The sequence below is a fragment of the Ranitomeya variabilis genome, chromosome 8 (assembly GCF_051348905.1).
Source record: "Ranitomeya variabilis isolate aRanVar5 chromosome 8, aRanVar5.hap1, whole genome shotgun sequence".
NCBI lineage: Eukaryota > Metazoa > Chordata > Amphibia > Anura > Dendrobatidae > Ranitomeya > Ranitomeya variabilis.
In genome coordinates this window covers 26,434,808-26,460,596 of record NC_135239.1, presented here as the reverse complement: position 1 = coordinate 26,460,596, position 25,789 = coordinate 26,434,808, and the positions used below count along the sequence as shown (strand labels likewise).

The window sequence follows — 25,789 nt, the reverse complement described above, 5'->3', positions numbered from 1 at the left end:
GTATATTTCCAAACTAATCTCTCAATATCTTCCCTCACGTACTCTTCAGTCGTCCCAGGACCTCCTTCTCTCCTCCACGCTTATTCGCTCCTCATCCAATCGCCTCCAAGATTTCTCCCGAATATCCCCCATCCTCTGGAATTCTGTGCCCCAACACGTCCGGTTATCCACCACATTTGGATCCTTCAGGCGGAACCTGAAAACCCATCTCTTCAAGAAAGCTTACAACCTGTAATGACCACACGCCACCTCAACTGCATCGGAGCTACTGCAACCCCCGACCTACTGTCTCCTTCCCCATAATCCTGTAGAATGTAAGCCTGCAAGGGCAGGGTCCTCTTCCCTCTGTATCAGTCTGTCATTGTTAGTTTGTTTACTGCGAGTGATATTTGTATTTTGATGTAACCCCATCTCATGTACAGCACCATGGAATTAATGGTGCTATGTAAATAAATAATAATAATAGTGGGTAACTTGTGGATCTTCTTACCATCAACAGAGGTGAGGATGACGCGGGAGTGGTCGTATGCTATAACATTTGCATAACGATTCTTTGGTTTGTTCACCTCTAGGTTAGAATTCTCCCATGTGAACTGTTGACCAGGGTCAATGGACTGAAACACAAACGAAGTAACACAGATTGAACAAAAAAATGTAATCATGGCAGCTTTACAAACACATACAATATCCAGATCTCACCTCATATTCCTGGGAGAACTTGAGTCCATCATTGGCCTTCAAGCGGTCAATGCTCTCAGCGAGGTCATTGATTGAGATCGGTGGATGTTCCCTCATACCTGAGGCGATAGAAAGAAAACATTAGAAACAAAGAATTCCTGCCATGCAGATGACAATGGAGATGGACAGTGCAGCCAGACAGATTGGCAGAGCCGTAAACACGCAGCATGCTGCAAAACCCTGAGAGAAGCGGCATTATATGTCTGAATGTTGGCATGCTCTGCAGCCCATGGCGCCTTGAAAATCCACACCACAGACTTTAATGCAGCAATGCGGTGCAGTGAAAAGTACAGAGGGGAAAAAAAAGATAACCAATGCCTGGAAATGAAATGAGTAAATGTAGACAGAAATGCCTTTGATCAATGATAGACAGTCAAGACATACCAAGTATATGACATAATATTCAATCTCGCTGGAATATGGAGGGAACAGGTAGAGCAACTTCACAGGGTTAAAACCATAAAAAAGCAACTTTGGAAGAGGGTTAGAGTTTGTTGTGATAAAAAGGAGATTTCCATCTCATATGCACAATAGATATGAGAATCGTCAAGGAATTGGGTCAGAGAGGACAGGAATATGAAGCATTACAATAGTCAAATATTCTGTCTCAGAAGGGTGTGATCCAAGCTCCAGACTGATCCAGTAGATGTGCCCTGCTCTAGTACCTCTCCTAACACCCTATCATATCACTACTCTCCATTTTCCCCCACTGAATGATTTTCTCACCAAGAACAGAGGCAATATTCAAGATACGCAGAGAACAATACAAAGGCAGTGCCCAGCTGAGGAGTATGACATGGGGTGAAGAAAATGTGAAGGAAATTGAAAGAAAGCAAGAGCTGGCAATGAGTAGGGCATGAGGGGAGTGAAAACTTCGCTAAATGGTTATGGTAAATTATCAAACTAACTTGAAATATTCGGATAACTGGGGACACTGGAACCTGCAAGGAAAACAAAAGCGGCAAAGAACAGAATGCAATTAGAGGAACGGCTGAAATGGAAGTGAGGGTCTGTTTGGTACTGGATCTAATAAATGTAGTTAAAACAGGCTGAGAGTAGGGGAGCTCCTCCACCATTTTTGGAGCAGTGAGTAAGATATATACTCCACATGAGCAAGATCATAACTATGTACATAGGTGAAGTAGAACAAGGAGGGCTTAGCTGAAGCACATCCTTATATGCAGCACTGGAAACCTTTCTTGTTCTTGATGACAATTGGGTGCACTGTTTGTGAGGTATCTCCTGACTGGATCGACATACCCTCCATGTACTGTCCTAAAAAGAATGATCAGTATTGGAGCTCTCCTATGGCACAGTCCTTGTTCTCCTGTGACCATCTCTAGCAGTAAGATTGTCATCTGAAGATGGTACCTACTACTGATTTCATATCAGGAGGCAAAAAAGATAGAACTGTCCCTGACAATAATACAATCTTGGATTGGACAAAAGTTGGCAGATACAGCCGACCATCTGATGTATATGGGGGCTTCCTGACTCTACCTCAACAGATATCAGATAAAAAGGATTGGGCAGATGGAATTTCAAGGCAAAATATCTTCTTTGAAAAAAAAAAAAAAAAGTCACTGCCAGAAGTGTCTTTTCTCTTTACCCTTTGAAAACACACAAATGCTCTACTGAGCACTCATGCCGATGAGGGAGTCGGGAGAGAAACTGTCTGCCTATCCGCCATTTGGCCAATAGACATTTCATGTGTATATTCAGCTTTATAGGACAAAGGGGAACATTTTAAAGTTAACCAAAAAGCGGCATTCTACTCTAGGGAAGAAGGAGCCAGAACTTGAGGTTCAGTAACAACACTGGTAATTGTTTACAGACACGGTTCTGATGCAATGATTTTACATCTAGTAAAAAAAACAGTTGATGGAGGGAGAAAGAGGGTATGCAGCCAAATTAAAAAAAATTTACTCCATTTATAATTGATGTCACACTCTTCGCAGCTGTCAGAGAAAGTGCTCACTGCTCATATCTCCAGCTGACAATTCCATTGGTGCAAGATCATCAGTTCATTGTTATGAATCCATTGCTGGATCGTTGCAGAAATCGTAACATTTTTCCCCTCACAACTGAAGATGATGATGATGGGAAAGTAAAACGAAAAGTCTTGAAAATACAAAGGACATAACTACCTGGAGTTTGGTAGTTCAGGCGCCTCAGTTCCACCGGATCAGAGGAATGTCCCAAGAGGGATTCTTTGACTCCTGGTGTTTGATCTTCTTTATTAGATGGAGAGTTGGTTCTTTTTCTATAAAGAAATAAGATCTTGTGTTCAAAATCGAAAACTCATGAAATGGAAAAAAAGCAAAACAAAACTGCAGTTCTCTTTCCATTCTTTATGCTGCAAAATTCTTCTGCCTTAGGATTTGTTAATAAGGAAATTCTGATCATATGAGCCTTGTTTGCGGCACAAATTTGTGACAATGTAGAAACTCACAAAACAGTAGTGATTAATAATTCAGAGATTAAAAAAAAGAAAGTGACAAAAGAACAATAATGGTAGCAGTTTGTTTGTCTGTCTCCCTTAATGCTTACTACACTAACCAGTAAATCTTTTTTTTGTTGTTGTATATAAAGGATCCAGACTGTTTGGTAATCCAGTGGTGCCAGGCTTTATTATTGTTGAATTAGACATATTTGTGTTTACAGACAAAAAGGCTTTTTAACCCCTTAGTGACCAAGTCAACTTTGACCTTAATGACCAGGCCAAAATTTTTGACATTTGACCAGTGTCACTTTATGTGGTAATAACTCTGGAACTCTTCAATGGATCCCAGTGATTCTGAAGCCGTTTTTTCGTGACATATTGTATTTCACCATAGTGATAACATTTGTTTGATATGACTTGCATTTATTTGTGAAAATATAGGAAATCTGGTGAAAATGTAAAAACTTCACACTCTTATGCCCTTAAACCAGAGCGTTATGTCATACAAAATACTTACCGTATTTTACGGACTATAAGACGCACCGGACCATATGGCGCACCCCAAATTTGGGGTGAAAATTGCAGAAAAAAAGATTTTTTATAAGATGGGGGTCTGTCTTATTGTCCGAATTTACAGTATCTTACCTGAGGGCTGGCAGTGGCAGAGCAGGGTCACAAGAGGCATGGTGTCGGCAGAGGTGGGGTGATGCGGTACGGCGTGCACCTGAGCAGGGTCCCTTCCTGCTTAGGTGGGCGACGCCACGGCCTGGTGTCCATGGGAGGGTTGCAGCAGTGGTTACCGGCACAGGTGCTGGGATGAGGAGGCGCAGTGAGAGATATGGCGTGAGAGGGGTCCCTTTCCCCGGTGAGGTGATGCAGCAGCCCAGTAATGCAGCAGAGCCGGGTGAATCCTGTTGTTACCGGTGGTGGCGGCCATCTTCCTGGGGCCGCGCGTGCGCAGATGGAGCGCTCTGCTGCCCGGGGCTTCAGGAAAATGGCCGCGGGATGCCGCGCGTGCGCAGATGGGGATCGCGGCGGCCACTTTCCTGAAGCCGAGTTCGTATCTCGGCTTCAGGAAAATGGCCGCCGCGATCCCCATCTGCGCACGCGCGGCATCCCGCGGCCATTTTCCTGAAGCCCCGGGCAGCAGAGCGCTCCATCTGCGCACGCGCGGCCCCAGGAAGATGGCCGCCACCACCGGTAACAACATGATTCACCCGGCTCTGCTGCATTACCGGGCTGCTGCATCACCTCACCGGGGAAAGGGACCCCGCACACTGCGCCTCCTCATCCCCGCACCTCTGCCGCCGCACCTCTGCCGCCACGGTAAGCCTGCATTGCGACTATTAGATGCACCCCCCATTTTCCCCCCTTTTTTTGGGGGGGAAAAAGTGCGTCTTGTAGTCCGAAAAATACGGTAATAAATAACATTTCCCACATGTCTAATTTACATCTGCATTATTGTTTAAACATTTTTTTTTTGTTAGGAAGTTAGAAGGGTTAAAAGTTGATCAGCAATTTCTAATTTCCCCCCCCCAAAAAAATGGTTTTGTAAAATAGGGACCACATCACATTTGAAGACACTTTGAGGGGCCTATATGACAGAAAATACCCAAAAGTGACAGCATTCAAAATAACATTGAAGAAGTTTATGAACTCTTCAGGTACTTCACAGGAACTAAATCAATGTGGAAGGAAAAAAAATGAAACTTTTACTTTTTTTCCACAAAATTTTAACTTTAGCCCAAAATCTTTTATTTTCACAAGGGTAATAAGGAGAAAATGGACCTAAAATTTGTTGGTCAATTTCTCATGAGTACACCGATACCCCATATGTGGAGGAAAACTACTATTGGGAGTACGCCAGGGCTCAGAAGGGAAGAAGCACAAATTGACTTTTTGAATGCAAAAATGGCTGGAATCGAGAGTGAACGCCATGTCTCCTTTGGAGAGCCCCTGATATGCTTAAACAGTGGAAACACCCACAAGTGACCCCATTTTAGAAACTAGACCCCTCAAAGAATGTGTCTAGGTGTGTGTTGAGAACCTTGAACCCCCAGGTGCTTTACAGAAGTTTACAACATGGAACCGTGAAAATAATGAATCTCATTTTTCCCACAAAAATGTAGTTTTAGCCCTAACTTTTTTATTTTTACAGGGACAACAGGAGAAAATGGACCTATAAATTTGTTGCGCAATTTGTGTTAAGTATGCGGATACCCAATATGTGGGGAAAACTACTGTTTCGGCGCATGGCAGGGTTTGGAAAGAAGGAGTGATGTTTTGGAACACAGACTTTGATGGAATGGTATACTGGCGTCATGTTGTGTTTGGAATGCCTCTGATGTGCCTAAACAGTGTAAAAAAAACCCACAAGTTACCCCATTTTGGAAACTACAAACCTCAAGGAATTTATCTAGGGCTATAGTGAGCATTTTTTACCCACACAAAACCTACACAGAATTTGGTAACATTAGGTTGTCTTATTGAAAATTTTTATTTTTTTCACAAAAATGTTTTAGCCCCAAATGTCTAATTTTCACAATGTATAATAGGAGAAAACGGACCTCATCATTTGTTACACAATTTCTCCTGAACGTGATGATACCCCATATGTGGTCAAAAACTTCTGTTTGGGCATATGGCAGCACTAGGAAATGAAAGAGCGCTATTTGGAATAGCCGTTTATGCCGCCTCGCATTTGGAGAGCCCCTGACATACGAAAACAGCAGAAACCCCCCACAAGTGGCCCCATTTTGGAAACTAAACCTCTCAAGGAATTCATCTAGTGGTATACTGAGCATTTTTAACCTACAGGTGATTCACAACACTTTATAACATTTAGATGTGTGAATAAAAAATTAAATTGTTTCCACTAAAATACTATTTTAGCACCAAATGTATCATTTACACTAGGGGTAATGGGAGAAATTAGACCCCACAATTTGTTATGCAAATTCTCCCGGTGTGGCAGTACCACATACCTGATTGTACATTACTGTTTGAGGGCATGGCGGTATTGAATGGGAAGGAGAGCTAGTTGGCTTTTAGAATGCAGATTCCATTTGAGTAGATTGTGGAAACTTCACTGCCTAAGGAATTCATCTAGGGGTGTAGTGACTATTTCGAACACATAACACAGAATTTTATAACATTGAGACGTGAAATTATGACATTTTGACTATGGTCCTCAGTATATGATTGGGATTGGTTATATTCCCTGTTGAGGTAGTAATCTAGAAACTGCAGAAAGTCTTGTGTTGTGTGTCTTTTTTTAAGATTTGTACTGTAGCTTTGTACAGCAACATGCTGGACACAAGATTTATGGCCCGTATGAACACAAGATAATAACACAGGAACTTCCTACCTCTCCTGCTTACTGTGTCCAGCAGAAGCACAAAAAGAGAATAAATGACATTAATAAGGCAGATTTACAAAATTACACAAGGGGAGAGATTACTATGTAGCAAATGCAGGAATAAATATTGACACTTTGTAAAATGGCTTTGTATGTGTATTGCAGTTCACCATTACAGATGCACATATAAGCCCCAATACACATGTAAAGCTGTGATTTTAAATTTGTAAAATGTCTTAAAGAGAATCTGTCAGTAAGATCAAATCCCCCTAAACTGTATATATGAATATGCAGGGCTTTGAAATGTAAATCCTTCAACAACGTTACATCTTCTATCTGTTACTGCATTCCTAAGAAATTATCATAGTTGTTCATATGAAAACGAGGTACAACAGAGCACTTAACAAGTCTCTGCCTTCCCTGGGTGTTTCACTGTCCAGCATCAGCCTCCTTAGCTTGTCTGATGTCAAAAGAGGCAACGAGCTATAAATCAAGCTAAAGAGGCTGGTGCTCGGCAGGGAAACAACCTTAAGGGCAGTCCCACACGTCCAGATAATTCCGGTACCGGAAAAATCGGTACCGGAATTATCCGTGTCCATGCGTTTCTGTGGCACATCAGTGCGGCACACGTGTGCCGCCCGTGTGCCGACTGGGTACCACACGCACCGTGCAGGAGACAGCGCTAGAGATAAGCGCTGTCCCCCCCCACGTGGTGCTGAAGCCGCCATTCATATCTTCTCTGCAGCAGCGTTTGGTGTAGAGAAAATATGAATAATCCTTTTTTTTTTTTTTTTTGTTTCTCGTGTTTAACATAAAGATCCATGTCCCCACCCCCTGTGCGCCCGCCCGCTGTTATTAAAATACTCACCCGGCTCCCTCGCTGGCGCTGCTTCCTGTCCTGGCCGCACCTTCTACTGTATGAGCGGTCGCGTGGGGCCGCCGATTACAGTCATGAATATGCGGCTCCACCTCCCATAGGGGTGGAGAAGCATATTCATTTCTGTAATGGGCAGCCCCACGTGACCGCATACAGGAGAAGCTGCGGCCAGGACAGGACAATGCGAGGGAGGCGGGTGAGTATTTTAATAACAGCGGGCGGGCGCACAGGGGGTGGGAGGAGGGTGGGGACATGGATCTTTATGTTAAACACGAGAAACAAAAAAAAAAAAGATTTTTCATATCTTCTCTACAGCAAACGCTGCTGCAGAGAATATATGAATGGCGGCTTCAGCACCATGTGGGGGGGACAGCGCGTACTGTAGCGCTGTCTCCTGCACGGCACACGGACAACGTCCGTGTGCGGTACGTGTTTTACACGGACCCATTGACTTTAATGGGTCCGTGTAATCCGTGCGCTCCCACGAACACTGACATGTCTCCGTGTTTGGCACACAGAGATACGGTCCGCAAAAAATTAATGACATCTGCACAGATGCATTGATTTCAATGTGTCTACGTGTGTCAGTGGCTCTGGTATGTGAGGAAACTGACACCTCACGTACCGCAGCCACTGACGTGTGAAACCGGCCTAAGAGGCAAACGTAGTTGAGCACTCTGCCACACCCAAAGCACTTAAAATCTAATTTACATATGAATTACAACACAATTTCTTGTGAATTCAACAACAGATACAAGATATAAAGTTGATAATGGTTTTATATTTCAAAGACATGCATGTCCATATACCGTATGTGGTTTTTGTGAGGGGAGAGGGATTATTCTTACTGACTGATTTGATTCCCTTTAATGGAAGTGGTGAGGAGGTTAACCCAAATTGTTTTATTATTTATAGTTTATCCTTCAATGTTTGCAAGTCAACACACTGCTTGGCCTGGTATAATAACTTCCCTAGAAATCCCTCTGTCACGGATTTGTGGTATACCATATTTATTTAAAAGAGGTGACTGGATTTGTTGTGTTACTCTAGCAAGATTAACCTAGTGAGTGCAGTCTCTTTTTCTAAATACACTGCTCAAAAAAATAAAGGGAACACTAAAATATCACATCCTAGATATCACTGCATGAAATATTCCAGTTGCAAATCTTTATTCATTGCATAGTGGAATGTGTTGTGAACAATAAAACAAAAAAGATCAATGTAAATCACTTTCTCCCATAAAGGCCTGGATTTGTAATGATATTCAAAATCAAAGTGAAAAATCTCAAATTACAGGCTGATCCAACTTCAGGGGAAATGCCTCAAGATAAGGAAATGATGCTCAGTAGTGTGTGTCGCTTCCACGTGCCTGCTTGACCTCCCTACAATGCCTGGGCATTGTACTGATGAGACGGCGGATGTTCTGAGGGATCTCCTCCCAGACCTGGATTAAAGCATTAGTCAACTCCTGTGGCATTGGTGGATTGAACGAGAAATGATGTCCCATATGTGCTCGATTGGATTCACTTCTGGGGAACGGGCAGGCCAGTCCTTAGCATCAATGCCTTCATCATGCAGGAACTGCTGACACACTCCAGCCACATGAGGTCTCGCATTATCCTGCATCAGAAGGAACCAGGTCCCACCGCACCTGCATATGGTCTCACAATGGATCTGAGGATCTCATCCCGGTACCTAATGGCAGTTGGGGTACATCGAGCTAGCACATGGAAGGCTGTGCGACCCACCAAAGAAATGCCTCCCCACACTATTACTGACCTACTGCCAAACCGGTCATGCTGGAAGATGTTGCAGGCAGCAGAACGTTCTTCATGGCGTCTCCAGACTCTGTCACATGTGCTCAGTGTGAACCTGCTCTCATTCGTGAAGAAAACAGGGTGCAAATGTCGAATCTGCCAATCTTGGTGTTCTCTGGCAAATGCCAATCGCCCTTCATGGTGTTGGGCTATAAGCACAACACGCCCTTGTGGACACCTGGCCCTCATGGAGTCTGTTTCTCACAGTTTGAGCAGACACATGGATGTTAGTGACCTGCTGGAGGTCATTTTGCAGGGCTCTGGCACTGATCATCCTGTTCCTCCTTGCACAAAGGACGAAGTAGTGGTCCTGCTGCTGGGTTGTTTCCCTCCTACAACCCCTTCCACGTCTCCTGGCGTACTGGCCTGTCTCCTAGTATCTGCTCCATGCTCTGGACACTGCTGACAGACACAGTTACCCTTGCCACAGCTCGCATTGATGTGCCATCCTGGATGAGCTGCACTACCTGAGCAACATCTGTGGGTTGTACTGTAGACACCGCCTCATGCTACTGTATCTCTAGGAGTGAGAGCAATGACAAAATGCAAAAGTGACCAAAACAACAGCCAAAAAGGATGAGAACAGAGATATGATCTGTGTCACCCTCTGCAGAATCACTCCTTTATAGGGGTTGTCTCGCTAATTGCCTATCATCTACCTGTTCTCTGTTACATTTGCACAACAGCAGGAGAAATTGATTCACAATCAGTCTTGCTTCATAACTGAACAGGTTGATTTCACAGAAGTGTGACTGACTTGGAGATACATTGTGTTGTTGAAGTGTTCCCTTTATTTTTTTGAGTAGTGTATGTGGTTGAAAATTATTTAGAACCTGATTTAGTAGAGAAATGTAGTACAAGCAGGACTGTAGAGGTCTACAGAGGATCACTGCTTAGTTGTGGAAGTTGATGAGCAAGCCCCTTACCTTTTGAACAAAAGAATAGCAATAACAATAATGATGATAAGAATGACGGCAAGGACTGGACCCATCACCCAGAGCATTTCAGGTTCTTCTTGTTGTCTGGTTGAAATTACTTCCACCACAATGTCATCCGAGTATGGACTGGCAGCATACTTTTTCTGCAGTAACAAGGATACAAAGCTTAAGTGGTACATCAGACAGCATCAGCCTACCAGTCGTCTTTACCTTCTGGAATATATTTTTATATTTTATTGACGTTAACAGACAATTCTAGTAAGGCTATGTGTTCACACGTTGCGTTTTTTTTCAGCATTTTTTTAATGCTTTTTTATCCAAATTTTCACCTGCATTTAACAGTACCAGCAAAGTCTATAAGATTTAAGAAATTTCATGCACACAGCTTGTTTTTTTTTTGTTTTCAGTATTTTGTAGAAAACCTTGGATTTTGCAGAATAGAGCATGTCACTTCGAGTGTTTTTTTCAGCGTATTTCACTCACTGAAGGCAATGGGTTGTGCGAAAAAACGCAGGTATCAGTTTTTGCTGCATTTTTGGTGCCAAAACCTGGTGAAGTAGAATGAGTTTTTTTTATGCACTAAACTTTATTAGCATGCACAAGAGACAAGTGTACCCTGACAAAAATGCAGGAAAAACACACCAAAAAAAATGCAGAAAAAAAAAACCAAAAACCTAAGCAAAATCTGCTTTTTTTGCAGCAAGTTTCTTACTGGCAAGAGAGCAGGTTTTTCCTGCAGAAAAAAACGCATCAAAACAAATGAATTTGAATATTTCTGCAGAGTAACCAAATGGCAAAAAAATACTTTTTGTTGGAGAAGTTTTAACATCTAAATTATCAGAAATATATACTTGTTAACCAAAGGAAAATAATTCTTATATAATGTAGGAATAGAATACAGAGAATACAAACTCACAGTGTCGCCATCTTCCAGAGCTGCAAGCACAAAGCAAGTATAGCTCAGATGTGGGTCCAAAGGCTTGTTGACAAATCCATTATATTCCTTATTGTCACCAAGAGTGAACGATTCCGGGAGCATGTTCAGCCTGGCCGCTATATATGGCTTGTTCCTGCTTGCTTGTCTTTTTTGCCGACGAGAGCCCTGATTAATGGCTTCTAGGATCTAAGATATGGACAAAAACCTTGAGTATCACAATGCAATACTGCAAGAATGAACCCTAATGTAAGGCATTTATAATTGTCCAACCTTACAAAGCCTGGCCTTCGATTATATTGGCTGAATTATCTGTAGACCTATGGTAGGCTACTTGTTAAAAAGGGATAGCATATAAAGGAGATGACAGATTCACAGAACAACAATATATTCAAAGGAAAGCAAACAGAGGTATTTTGTTGTGTATGTAATAGTCTACTTACAGCTCAATACATGACCAGATGATTAATAGATCTGAAGAAAAAGTAGGACATAAGCTACAAATATCCCACCTGTTCCAACTCCATTTCTTCAGGACTTTGCCGTGTACTCGGGCTACTCCTAGAACTATCGAGTGGAACGACTACAATGTAATACCATCTGTCACACAAAAGTAATTTAAAATAGATTAGTGTTATAAAAAAAACCCAAAGACTTCACTACTAAACTACAACAACACAGTGAGCCCTTACCTCACTGGAGAAGATGTTTGCACCCGCGGCAAGTGCAAAGTAAATTTGTTGTCCTCCATATACTTGCTGGCAGATGATGGTTTGCTCTGCAGGACATCAGGCGCTGTGCGGATGGACACTCGGTGCTGCAGGCCACCAGCACTGCTGCCTCGGTGCATAAGTACAAAGGAATACTCTGTGTCGGGCTGAAGATTGTTGATCAGCTTGCGCATTGAATGACCATCGACTTCTACGTTCTGGTTGTTATAGAGAATCTAAATGGGATAAGAATTTACATTAATTGTTCAGTTTGGTGGACAGGAAGAATATTCATGGAAAAAACCGAGCTCAAACACCACCAATAAAAACTCTGCAGAAATAAATAAGGCTAGGTTCCCATTGCGTTAATGGGATAGCGCTAACGGACAGCGTTGCACGGCGAAATTAACGCCGTGCACCGCGTCCGTTAGCGCTCCCATTGCCGGCAATGTTAGAGCGCATTGCTAGCGCGTGTCATTTTCGGCACGCGCTAGCGATGTGCCGGTCTTTTGTAGCGCACCTCGGACGCTGCTTGCAGCGTCCGTGGCGCGCCAGAGGTCCGTTCCCCGCTCTCGCAGATCGGGGATCTGCGAAAGCGGGGACGTTAACGCGACCCCTGAACGCGGCCCCGAAAAAGACATTGCGTTAGCGCAATCCGCTAGCGCTCGCGCTAAACGGATTGCACTAACGCAATCTGAACCTAGCCTAACAGTTTTGTCCTTCTCTTGACAGTTTGTCAAAAGAGAACTAAGGACAATGATGTGTTTACTGTGTGAATACCAATCATAGTTATTTATACACCAAAGCTAATAATACGCATGTGATAACAATCAGCCAAACAGCTATCTCTTATGACTAAAGGTACCTTCACACTGAACGATATCGCTAGCGATCCGTGATGTTGCAGCGTCCTGGCTAGCGATATCGTTGAGTTTGACAGGCAGCAGCGATCAGGATCCTGCTGTGCCATCGTTGGTTGGAGCAGAAAGTCCAGAACTTTATTTCGTCGCTGGATCTCCCGTAGACATCGCTGAATCGGCGTGTGTGACACCGATTCAGCGATGTCTTCACTGGTAACCAGGGTAAACATTGGGTTACTAAGTGCAGGGCCGCGCTTAGTAACCCGATGTTTACCCTGGTTACCAGCGTAAACGTAAAAAAAACCAAACACTACATACTTACATTCCGGTGTCCGTCCCCCGGCGCAGGGCTTCTCTGCACTGTGTAAGCGCCGGCCGGCTGGAAAGCAGAGCACAGCGGTGACGTCACCGCTTTGCTTTCCGGCCGGCGCTTACACAGTGCAGAGAAGCACAGCGCCGGGGGACAGACACCGGAATGTAAGTATGTAGTGTTTGTTTTTTTTTAACGTTTACGCTGGTAACCAGGGTAAACATCGGGTTACTAAGTGTGGCCCTGCGCTTACCAGGTTACCAGGGGACTTCGCATAGTTGGTCGCTGGAGAGCTGTCTGTGTGACAGCTCTCCAGTGACCACACAGCGACGCTGCAACGATCGGGATCGTTGTCTAGATCGCTGCAGCGTCGCTAAATGTGACGGTACCTTTATACCCGTGAATGTTTGACATGACCAAAGTTAGGTGTCTTCCACAGTGAGAAAAGCTCTGGCCTTACACCTTTGGCAGCAGCTTATCTCAAAGAACAGGCACCTGTAAACGTAGGATTGTAAGGGTACCGTCACACAGTGCCATTTTCATCGCTACGACGGCACGATTCGTGACGTTCTAGCGATATTGTTACGATATCTTTGTGTCTGACACGCTACTGCGATCCGGATCCCCGCTGAGAATCGTACGTCGTAGCAGATCGTTTGAAACTTTCTTTCGTCGTCTAGTGTCCCGCTGTGGCGGCATGATTGCATCGTGTGACACAGGTTGTATACGATGTGCGCACAGTAACCAACGGCTTCTACATCGCAAATACGTCATGAAATTATCGCTCCAGCGCCGTGTATTGCAACGTGTGACCGCAGTCTACGACGCTGGAGCAATAATCATACGACGCTGCAACGTCACGAATCGTGCCGTCGTAGCGATGAAAATGGCACTGTGTGACGGTACCCTAAGACAATCCCTCTGATATTAACATATTTGCCCAAATGTAATTTAATGTCTATGGGGACCTTAAACATCAAACCTTAAAGTTCAAAGTAATCTAGTTCCCTGCAACCACCTCAAGATCATTACAGCAAAGCACAGGTAGCTCCCCGTTTCAGAACACCAACCTTGAAAGGCACGGCTGATTTATAAGAGTCAGGAACTTCCCAGCTCAGCAAGACCGATGTTTTCATCACAGCGTTCACTCTGAAGTTCTTTGCAAATACTATGAAGAGAAGGAAAACATTAATCGAGTCTGTGGGAATACATTTATTGTACAGGTCCTTCTCAAAAAAATAGCATATAGTGTTAAATTTCATTATTTACCATAATGTAATGATTACAATTAAACTTTCATATATTATAGATTCATTATCCACCAACTGAAATTTGTCAGGTCTTTTATTGTTTTAATACTGATGATTTTGGCCTACAACTCCTGATAACCCAAAAAACCTGTCTCAATAAATTAGCATATTTCAACCGTCCAATCAAATAAAAGTGTTTTTTAATAACAAACAAAAAAAACATCAAATAATAATGTTCAGTTATGCACTCAATACTTGGTCGGGAATCCTTTGGCAGAAATGACTGCTTCAATGCGGCGTGGCATGGAGGCAATCAGCCTGTGACACTGCTGAGATGTTATGGAGGCCCAGGATGCTTCAATAGCGGCCTTAAGCTCATCCAGAGTGTTGGGTCTTGCGTCTCTCAACTTTCTCTTCACAATATCCCACAGATTCTCTATGGGGTTCAGGTCAGGAGAGTTGGCAGGCCAATTGAGCACAGTAATACCATGGTCAGTAAACCATTTACCAGTGGTTTTGGCACTGTGAGCAGGTGCCAGGTCGTGCTGAAAAATGAAATCTTCATCTCCATAAAGCATTTCAGCCGATGGAAGCATGAAGTGCTCCAAAATCTCCTGATAGCTAGCTGCATTGACCCTGCCCTTGATGAAACACAGTGGACCAACACCAGCAGCTGACATGGCACCCCACACCATCACTGACTGTGGGTACTTGACACTGGACTTCAGGCATTTTGGCATTTCCTTCTCCCCAGTCTTCCTCCAGACTCTGGCACCTTGATTTCCGAATGACATGCAAAATTTGCTTTCATCAGAAAAAAGTACTTTGGGACCACTTAGCAACAGTCCAGTGCTGCTTCTCTGTAGCCCAGGTCAGGCGCTTCTGCCGCTGTTTATGGTTCAAAAGTGGCTTTACCTGGGGAATGCGGCACCTGTAGCCCATTTCCTGCACACGCCTGTGCACGGTGGCTCTGGATGTTTCCACACCAGACTCAGTCCACTGCTTCCTCAGGTTCCCCAAGGTCTGGAATCGGTCCTTCTCCACAATCTTCCTCAGGGTCCGGTCACCTCTTCTCGTTGTACAGCGTTTTCTGCCACATTGTTTCCTTCCAACAGACTTACCATTGAGGTGCCTTGATACAGCACTCTGGGAACAGCCTATTTGTTGAGAAATTTCTTTCTGGGTCTTACCCTCTTGCTTGAGGGTGTCAATGATGGCCTTCTTGACATCTGTCAGGTCGCTAGTCTTACCCATGATGGGGGTTTTGAGTAATGAACCAGGCAGGGAGTTTTTAAAAGCCTCAGGTATCTTTTGCATGTGTTTAGAGTTAATTAGTTGATTCAGAAGATTAGGGTAATAGGTCGTTTAGAGAACCTTTTCTTGATATGCTAATTTATTGAGACAGGTTTTTTGGGTTATCAGGAGTTGTAGGCCAAAATCATCAGTATTAAAACAATAAAAGACCTGACAAATTTCAGTTGGTGGATAATGAATCTATAATATATGAAAGTTTAATTGTAATCATTACATTATGGTAAATAATGAAATTTAACACTATATGCTAATTTTTTGAGAAGGACCTGTATAACACTGCCGATACTGCTCTCAGGTGAGCCTTACCTTGGTCTACAGGCATGGTGCGGGATTGTATGCTAGGACTTAGAGGTCCAAGACCTTTATTTGTCCTTGCCCTGACTTTAATATCATAGGTAGTGTCTGGTTTGAGGTTGACGAGTGTAATGTAAGTGTCTCGTGTGATGTTGATCAGATCCTGTGGGCTATTGATGTCACGGTAAACCACTGTGTAGTTTGTGATTTTTCCATTGCGTTCTGAAAGTACTGGAGGCTCCCACGACAGTTCTGTTGTGGATGTGGTAAGGCCAACAACTTGCAAGTTTTGTGGAAAGCCACTGGGAACATCCTCAGGAGTAGAGATCTCCTTCTCAGCCTCCTCTCCGAAACCAGCCCGGTTCTTGGCAGACAGTTTGAAGACATAGGTAGCACCCTTGTGGAGCTTGGTCAGCGTGTAGTGATGTTCATTCTTTCCAAAGTCCATAGTGATAAACCTCTCCTCATCCGCACGTTTATACTGCAAGCGGTAACCGAGCAGTTCCCCCATCACCTCCCGAGGTGGGTGCCACTGAACTAGTGCAGTGTTTTGAATGGTTGTGCTAATTCCTATGGTTGGCTTCCCGGGCACTGAAATACACACAAATATAAAATTACCAAAGAAATCTCCAATCTCATCTGTATCTCCATGGTTCAAGTACAGCAGCCATGGACCCACTAACTTTCTTCACTTGATTATCTGAATTACATCATCTATTTATTTCCAAGTACTTCACAGCTGCACTCACAAATCTGCTGGCTTGCTGCTAAATGTTTTTGCATAATAACATGCACAATAGATCCAAGCCCTGTAATATTTTGGGTGAAACTGGGCAACTATCTATTGTGGATGAGGTCTTGTTGACTGTCTCCAGAGAGATTATTTTAGGGCAAAGCACATCAGGCATGAGGAATGTCAGTACCCGATCCTATTATTGTCGTTGGAAATCGGCCACTAACAGAGGAGTCTTGCAGCAGCATATTCACCTGTCTTCTTTGAAAACGCATGCATACATCATAAAATGCAGAAAAAAAAATGGTACAACCTTAATAACCCCTGCACCAAGCTCATTAACAGTGGAGGTCGTATTCTGTCACAACAACCAGGCGACAGTGAAGAATTGACGGAATATTAGCATGAAATACTCTTTTCCAGACATGTTGGCAGTACTCACAGGCTCCTGTAGTGGTGACAATTTTGGGTTTACTCCTAGCACCATCTCCTTTTGTAGTATACGCAGCAACAGTGATGGAATAGGTAGTTTCTGGAGAAAGTCCAGTTATTAGGGCTTCCTAGATTTTGAAAAAGAAAATGATAAAAGTAATGAAGAGAATCTTCCTGCAGTACCAGGTTCAGACACCAGGGGGAGCTGCGGGAACATGCTCCGAGGGGATAAGTGGCACAGAGCACTGCACAACACTTATGTTAAGGGAGCAAAGTTCCCTGTGTTTATAGAATAATTAACAATGAAAATCTTTCTCCGAGTGATCGACAATGCAGAAGTGAATATCGTAGTAAAATGTGCATTTTCCTGATGCACAAATAAAATCATATTCTGATGTAATGGAAAAATAAGTCAGAGAAAGAATTGCAACTTATACAATGGTGATCATTAGGCCCCATGATTACCCACTGAGAATCACAACAATTAAAAAAAAAAAAACAGAAAGAGAGAAAAGGCCGATTGCTGAAACTGATCACCCATCCTCATCAGCCCCGATGTCCCACCAGATCCTAATCTCCATGCAAGAACTGTGCCTCTATCCAAACGTGGAAGCACAGGAAAAGGAGAAACAGATAATATGTCCAAAGGGTTATAGATTGCAGAATCCCATCATTGAGCCAATGATTACAGCACAAGAACATGGGGGCTGTCACAGAGACTGGATAGTAGACGTTAACTATGGGGGGAGAGATGTTCTGCACTTTAGCTGCACTCAATGGCGCTTGGCAGCACTGTCGCAACTTTAAGGCTGATCATTCCTTCCATAAATGATGTCTATTTTTATAACCTCTCTTTACTATTCCTTTATATGCAGGATGTGCTAGAGGTGTAAACAAATAAGGCCATTGGCACTGCAGTTTGGGAGAGATAACTTTGCAGCAAAGTTTTACTTTAGGAGAGATAACTTTGCAGCAAAGTTTTACTTTAAGACCAAGGTCTACAAGAGGAAGCCAAATTCTTAACTAAAGGCAATAAAAGCTCTGTGACAACCCCCTGCTCTCTGCAGACACAATGCGATCACGCAGTCTGCCCACAGATGCCAAACAGTATACTCACGTAGTCTGCAGACTCCTCTGGTCTCCACTGGTAGGGACAGAGAGAAGAGGGGTAAGTGGAGGTTGCAGGAAGAGGGTCACAGGGTTACAATAGTAGAGATACTACAATGGAATGAGTCATGCCAGGGGAACGTTGGATATACACACATCTCATGTCAGTCTAGTCATCAGTATAAAGAGGATATATGGGTATTAGCTCTATAAAAGAGGAGGGACATGCTTCACACTGCAGATCACCATGGATGAATGCTGCAGTTTAGACTGGATTAGTTGTTTGGGGAGAAGGATGGAAAGGGTCAAACCAGTGAAGAGCCAACTTTTTATGTCCAAATCTTGACAACTTCTGGATGAAAATTATTGAGGCGTTACATGAATAACATCAATAGAAGGAAAAAAAGTGGTCCTTGTGCGTGGTTACCTGAGCCTCTGCCAACATGACGTCCTTAATGACAGGGTTTCCCCTAGGCTCTCCACCTTCCAAGCGCACATATGTCACCTGGTAACCTCGTATCTGACCATTTTGTTTAGTGGGAAGAGGAGACTTCCAAGTCACCCGCACAGACGTGGAATTCACAGAGTCAACTTCAACCTTCCTTGGTGGTGCACTGGGCACTGAAGGAAGACAAAGAACCAAGCGTAGATTAGTTCAATCCTTAAAGAAGTTTACTAGATTAGTTTACTTTTAGAAAAATCTGATTAATAGTGAAGCCCGAGATGTTGAGTTTCATGTACTGAAACTTGTCGGACAGTTTGATTGCCAAGGAAACAGTGCATCACCCCCAGCCTTTTCTATAGGGTGGTCAGGCAGCTTGTCCTTAGCAACCATTCTGTCTCAAAATACTCAAGAGGAAGGCAGAAATGTCAATCAACGTAGGGCAGATCAGGAACAGGGAACTAGACAGGAATCCAAGAGCTTCATAACATCATCCTGCTACATTAATCACATTGTTGTACATACAATTGGGTGAAAAATCGATTTAAGAAAGTAAATGAAAATGTGAAACAGAGCAGATCTCTAGAACATTAAACTACAAAAACGACACAAACTGCCCAGCACTGTTCGAGGGGAAGTGTTACAGAAAAACCATGTTCTTGTGATACTAGGAAACAAACATTTCACAGATTTAGGGATGGAAAAGTAGGCTCCAGTTTATGGGTGCAAATAGCCTGCTGCTATTAAAGTGGTTGTACATCCTTGGACAACACTATAAAATACTAAAATAAAAATACCAGACCAACACTCTCCTCCCAGACCACGAGAGCAATGCAATAAGCGGCACCTAACATACTGCAGTTCTCATGCTTTTTTCAGATGTCCTAAGCTTGTCCAAAGGAAGTGTGCGAACTGCGACCGATCAGCTGTGGCCAAATGTCTGCACTGCTCATCACAATGTTACGTGAGTATCGGGAGGCCCGGCGCTGAGCTGGCCGTGTTTGAGGGAAGTGTCTGTTATTTTCCATGGTGTAATTCCGTATTTAGCAAGGTGTTGTTCAAGTAGTGGACAGCCCCTTGAAGCAGTCTGTAAATGATTGGTCAGCTAATCCTAGAGATCACCCTATAAAAATAACCTTTCAAAATGTATAACTTAATGGCTCGCTCATGCATTCCAAGTTGCATGGGGTTTTTAACTAAATTTTTTCATTCAGATTTGGGAGTCTAATTCCTTTTCAGATTAATATTAAATAAAAATGTGTTTTCAAACAGAAACTAAAATCACAAGTCTCTGTACATGATAAAGGAATATGAGTTAGTACGTGTATATATTGGGTAAAGCATAATTTATTTTGACATCACTTCAAACAATGCTGAAAGAGACAGTTGTTGACGGAGTTTGTAGGTCAGGAGAAAATTCAGATAGTAGAAAGCTTTGGCAGTGCAGACAAGCAGAAGATGTTCTGTGATTCCCATCTCAAAGCCCCCCAATCAACCGGTGTCTTAGGCCTCATTCAGACGTCCTTTTTCCCATAATATAATGAATACCCATTAAATTCTATGGAGTGTCTGCAATAAAAAAAATTACTAGGACATGTTCGTTTTTGATCGGCATCTCGGATAAAAATTACCCGTACAAGTCTATGGGTCCTTGACAATCACGGGCAGTCCCCAGATTCATGTCCAGTCCCCATTTGCTGTTCATGTGTAGCATTCCAATGAATAGGAAAAGCTTTGCGATTTACTTATTTTTCATACGTGAAAATCACTGATGGTAAAAACTGGCACACTGAGCAAACACTGATAAAACTGATTCAATACACTGATACCATTAGTTTTTTTGCAAATGTGAAAAATCAGTGATGTCGGAATGAGGCCTCAGGAGAGATGGAAGGAGCAAGATAAAGAACAGGTGAAAGAGTGGACCCATTGTGCAGATAGGTGAGAGTAGTTCCTGGACACTTACCATCCTCATCTGTCCGCACAATGACCATGGGGCTCTCAGGCCCAGCCCCTACGTCTGTATGAGCTCGCACCCACACTCTGTACTCTGTCCACTTCTCCAGATCCTTGATCTCCAAGCTAGAGAAGTCTGGTTGGATATTGTCCATAACATGCCGGGATGTGTCCTCCCCAGCCACTGCTTGATAGGCCAGAGAGTAGCGGGTTAATGCTCCATTGCGGCTGGACACTGGAGGAGCCACCCAACTTACCCGGATGGAGGTGGAGCTAAGGCTGGTGCACTCCACATCCTGCGGCGGTGCAGATGGTGCTGAGGATGAAAAAAAATGCAAGCAAGGGGAGGGAGATGAACATGGAGGATGCAAAATAATATGGTGTACAATATTGTTACCAAATAGCCCTGCTCTATCTATCGTCACGTCACAAAAATAATGATCTGAATTTTTTTTAAGTAAATGAACCATTTGCTTTATAAAGGTTTTATGCTGCATTGTCTATTGCTGGCTGCAGAAAGGTGATTACTAGAGAAGGGCAAACCCAAACTTACAAGTTCCGCATCCGTACCGGACTGTTATTGTCCGGTGTTAAATGCCAAACACAGATTCCCCAGAGGTCCGTGCCAATGTTCGGTGTTCTGGGGTAAGGAGAGAGAGACAGCAGAACTAATGTTCGGAGTTACAGGGTAAGGAGAGAGAGAGGGCAAACTGTTCTGTTACCAGAACTTGAACTTCCGCCTGCCCGCCCATGCCTAGTTATTACTGTTCCCTTATGAGCTCCACTCTGCTGATTTACGACCACAAAAAAAGTAGAGCTGAACTTTATTGGTCCATAATCAATATAAAACCGATACTGGACGCAGCAGTCGATATATATCCAACTATGCAAATCGATGTGTATATAATCGCTTATGGAATGAGTGGTATACATCTGAGTGGATGAATGGTAGACCAAAGTATATAAAGACAAAATACCTTTATTAACAAAGTGGTAGAGAGTAGCACCGCATACAAGAGGTGCCCGCACTATTAATGAAAGGAGAACATACACATATACAATAACACCAATCCCCAAGGTAATAGATGGACGCTGTATATTATTTTAAATATATATCTTACAATATTATGTGCTACAAAGTGCACAAAAAATATATATCTAGGTATAGAAAAAAATCGGAACAGCATCCAGAAATAGCTCACAAGTCGTGCAAAGCTCTCCCAACCAGCAATCCAATGGTTTCCAATAGTAGAGTCAAAAAAAGGAAAGCAGCACAAGAGATTGAAAAAAATAGTGGACTTTATTGCCTGAACGGCGTAGCGACGTTTCGGATGTAGTATCCTTTTTCAAGCGTCATGTGAATGTTTTGGGTCGTTATTATGATTTGAAAAGAGAAAACACATTACTTGACAATAAATGGCTTCACCCAACCTTTAACCGTGAGCGGAGAAAAAGTTTTGGTGTTATCATTCATATTCTCTGAAAAAAAGGCCAAGAAAGCAAAAATTCTTCCGGGGTATGCAAACTTTTGAGCACAACTGTATACAGAGAGTGACGTGCCACAAGCACAGTATGGAAGCTCAGGACTGGAAGGAACGGAAATAGAGGGAGGTATATATGTGAAAAGGTCAGAGTGCAAGTGCTCCTTAAGTACAATGTCAAATGGTTATGTGGGAGGATCAGCCATGTTAAGCTTAGGATATGGGCAGTGAAGTTAAAGTACCGATTCAATAAAATAAAGCTTAGTTAATATAGAGCTGGAGGTAATAGTGGTAAGCACTGTTCAAGTGAGACCAAGTAAGGGTGTAGATCAATTCCTATGGGGCTGAGGCTGCAGTGGGGCCTGGGGCACAATGAAGAGAAACAAGTTACCTGGGTGGAAGGTGGCTCAGGTGCACCGCACACCCCGATGCGTGTTTCGGACTGTGTCCTCTACTGCTTCTAAGAGCCTACTACTTTTTTTTCTGTCAGCAGCAGTATTAAGGTTTTTTTGCGCCCTGGGTTGTAGTTTTTGTTCAGACTATTTTGGGAAACGATGGGAGCCAACAAACAAGTCACTCAAATGTCCCGGTCTGTGATTGATAGCTGTATTTACATGATTAAACAGGTAGCACCGGTCACTGTTGTTATAGGCAGATGTTGGCTGTGTAAGACAGTTCTCCATATAACTTGCACGCAACCTGTGATGTAAATGTTCATCACAGGTTGAATGGATGTTTTTACTAGAGCAGTCTCTGAACACCTACATTGTCCTGGGCCTGCTCAGTGCTCAAAAAATGATCAGTTAACAAACGACATGTCAGTCATGATTTGTTTCCCACGGACTTCAACGTTAAAAAAAAAAAAAAAAAAAAAAAAAACCCCAGAAAAAAGGCAAACGGAATAAATTTAAGTAAGTAGGTCCTTTATTGGAACATTTTATTTTCATTTTTATGATCCCAGAAGAGATCCAAAAGCCAAGATCTCCATCTCTGGCTGCCCCGGCGGTCATTTTTAAGGAGTTCACCGTAATGTTTTATTTAAAACATGGATGTGCTGCAGCCATGGACTCTCAGAAAATGTTGGCGGAGCCCCCGCACTACTGAATACACACAGCGTCGCAACACCAAACACCCCTTTTTTCCAGCCTTAGGTCCGCAGCATTACATAGTAACAGTTATTAAGGTTGAAGGAAGACTTTAAGTCCATCTAGTTCAACCATAGCCTAACCTAACATGCCCTAACATGTGGATCCAGAGGATCCGCCAGCAGCAACCCTGGGACCCTGCTCTGTTGCAGCCATCCTCAGTAAGCAGTAAGACACACAGATTATAAGAAGCACCAAACCTTTATTTCCTATTTTTCCCACCAAAATTTGGAGTCTGTTTTATAATCCCGCTCATCTTACAAACCGCAAAATAGGGTATATTTCTTTAGTAATTATTATTTCTTGATTTAGTCAATTGAGGATAAGTGTAATCACACATCAAAATGGTTTATCAAGATAATTTACATTTAGAGTAATTTTCCCAAATTATAAACTTTATAGTAGTCAATGTTATTTTTTATTGGTTAAATAGATGGGTACAGACAAATATATGATACAACTTGATGTAAAGTTTATACAGATTATTTATAAAAATATATATATATATATTATGGTCCTGATAAATGAATTATTTCATAAAATAATATTTTTTTTATATTGAATATGTATAACAATAAGCCAATATTATTATGAACATTAATTTATATTGCCAAAGAAGAATTATCCTAATGATGAATTTATCTACTTTGAGGGTTCCAATTGATGTCTGTCACCCTCAAAAGGGGGAATTGTTAAATATTAATTAGGGTTATTCATTTTTACTCTCAGCTCTGTATTGGGTATATTTGCTGACATGACATTTAGGTTAATTATGTACACAGCTCAGGGTAGATGGTAACAGCGTAGATAGAAACAGGTGCTATGTGAGATATATCTAAACCATGTGAGACACGAGGGTCTTCATTTGAATCCTCATTAGAGGGTCTTTATGCTGAACTGCTGATATGTACTTCTAAAGTCCTGACTCGCATGCCCCCATGCCTGCAACATTTTGAGCTATGATACGGACTCAGAATCCAGGAAAGAGGGGTAACAAACTTCAACTTATCTGAAGAGCTAATTATGGACAAATTGACAATTTATTTGTAACTACTTCACCTATTTTATGTTTTGCTGCAATGATTTTATTGGTGTATAATCCAATAAACCACTACATTTTTTATAGGAATTATCGTGACAGTTTCTTTGGCGTATTGCATCTGGTAAGAAATCCTAAATAAATAAATATATAAAATAAGTATATTTAACAGAGACCCTGACATTACAATAAAAAAATTCAGCAGAAAGAGCGAAAATCACTACATAATGGAAAAGAATGTTGTTTGTGTTATAACAGTTCAGTTCTGGAATCTATTGGATTATGTATTATTGCTGTGGGATCTATTTGGTAACAGAATAGATAAATGAAAAGCAAAACATAAACTAATGCAGTAAACATGGCAGGAAGGGCATTAACATGAAACGGAAAATAGAAATGAAATTTGCAAAACAAAAGCCTCCTCCATGCAGGTTTTCTGGGGGCAACGCATATAATTTTTTTTCAATTTTCCAAAAAAATAGAACAAAATTGACTGGACATTTACCCAATTCTTAACTGCTATAGCACAGAATACGCTCGCTAAAAAATATTATACATTTTCTCCCAATCTGGCATTGGCTGCTCATCAATGGTATAATATTCTAACACTTCTCCCACATATTGAGCTGTGTATAACATACAACCAGTGATGGAAAGTCTCTATATACCTATGTGATTTATTTTCTTCACTTGTGCGCCAAAACTCTGCATCACTTCTTATAAATGTGTGATAGTAAAATCTACTACACTTTGAATCAAGCCTGGAAATTATATACTAGTGTTATGGAAACATTTTGCTTTCAGATATGTCACTAATAGTTCTGCTAAGTGTTTTATATATATATATATATATATTATGATACCACCCTGCACCCCACCCTTGTTTCGTTTCCTTATGTTACCTGTTTTCAGGAAGCTTCTATCCTTTCTCACAACACTCCTTTTCCAGTAGGTGTATACAATTCTACAGCAGACTTGTGACCTGGGTTCAGCTGCCAGCGTACTACCAGGGATGAGTCTATTTCTTCCTATGTCTATTGTTGCACTTAATAGAAGGGTGGTTGGTACATGCCTTATGCACAACAGACCCCTGAATTATTGTGACATCCTTACAGAACTGGGATGGTAGGAGGCAGTATAATATTACATTGGCGTCATGCAGAAGCAGCTACGTACCTTGATGTAGCCAACATTGGGAACATCCAGAGACTTGCCATGCAGGCATATACCCGCACAGACACATACTGGTCTATATCAATCATACAGTCTACACTGTTAGCAGACACTTACTGGACTGTGCGGTCCTTGCCTGGATCACTGGTGTGTAAACCCCGAGCCCCATAGAAGAGCTGGCCGCCAGTTGGAAATTATACAGGGTATCCGGCTTCAAACCCTCAACAGCATAAAATGATGATGGAGCGAATGTTACTTTTTGCTGAAATATGAAATACCATAATAATCAAAAATTAGCAGTAACAGTACAAGAATTGAACAAGATGACCTGCTGTCAGCTACGTTAAAATTGGTCTTGTACCATGCAAAAAAAAAGTTAAGTTCTAACATGATGGAGACGTAGTACTGTACGGCTCTCAGACTGTATCATATTGAACA

General features: G+C 42.4%; 1 protein-coding gene across 17 annotated transcripts in view; it reads right to left on the bottom strand.

Moving 5' to 3' along the window:
* PTPRF (protein tyrosine phosphatase receptor type F) overlaps positions 1-25,789 on the bottom strand; it is a 1,035,200-nt gene that overhangs the window by 12,225 nt on the left and 997,186 nt on the right. For 7 of the 17 annotated variants that reach the window (XM_077275903.1, XM_077275904.1, XM_077275915.1 and 4 more), the window contains 15 exons: positions 25,469-25,613; positions 20,524-20,829; positions 18,543-18,736; positions 18,126-18,152; positions 17,019-17,136; positions 15,856-16,434; positions 14,056-14,153; positions 11,798-12,051; positions 11,618-11,705; positions 11,088-11,294; positions 10,160-10,314; positions 2,886-3,001; positions 1,647-1,679; positions 700-797; positions 491-614 (listed from right to left, as the gene is read on the bottom strand). In XM_077275903.1, the coding sequence (XP_077132018.1) occupies positions 491-614; positions 700-797; positions 1,647-1,679; positions 2,886-3,001; positions 10,160-10,314; positions 11,088-11,294; positions 11,618-11,705; positions 11,798-12,051; positions 14,056-14,153; positions 15,856-16,434; positions 17,019-17,136; positions 18,126-18,152; positions 18,543-18,736; positions 20,524-20,829; positions 25,469-25,613 (2,542 nt within the window). The remainder of the gene's footprint in view (positions 1-490; positions 615-699; positions 798-1,646; positions 1,680-2,885; positions 3,002-10,159; positions 10,315-11,087; positions 11,295-11,617; positions 11,706-11,797; positions 12,052-14,055; positions 14,154-15,855; positions 16,435-17,018; positions 17,137-18,125; positions 18,153-18,542; positions 18,737-20,523; positions 20,830-25,468; positions 25,614-25,789) is intronic. The other 10 variants (XM_077275909.1, XM_077275911.1, XM_077275908.1 and 7 more) reach the window with 6 other exon arrangements.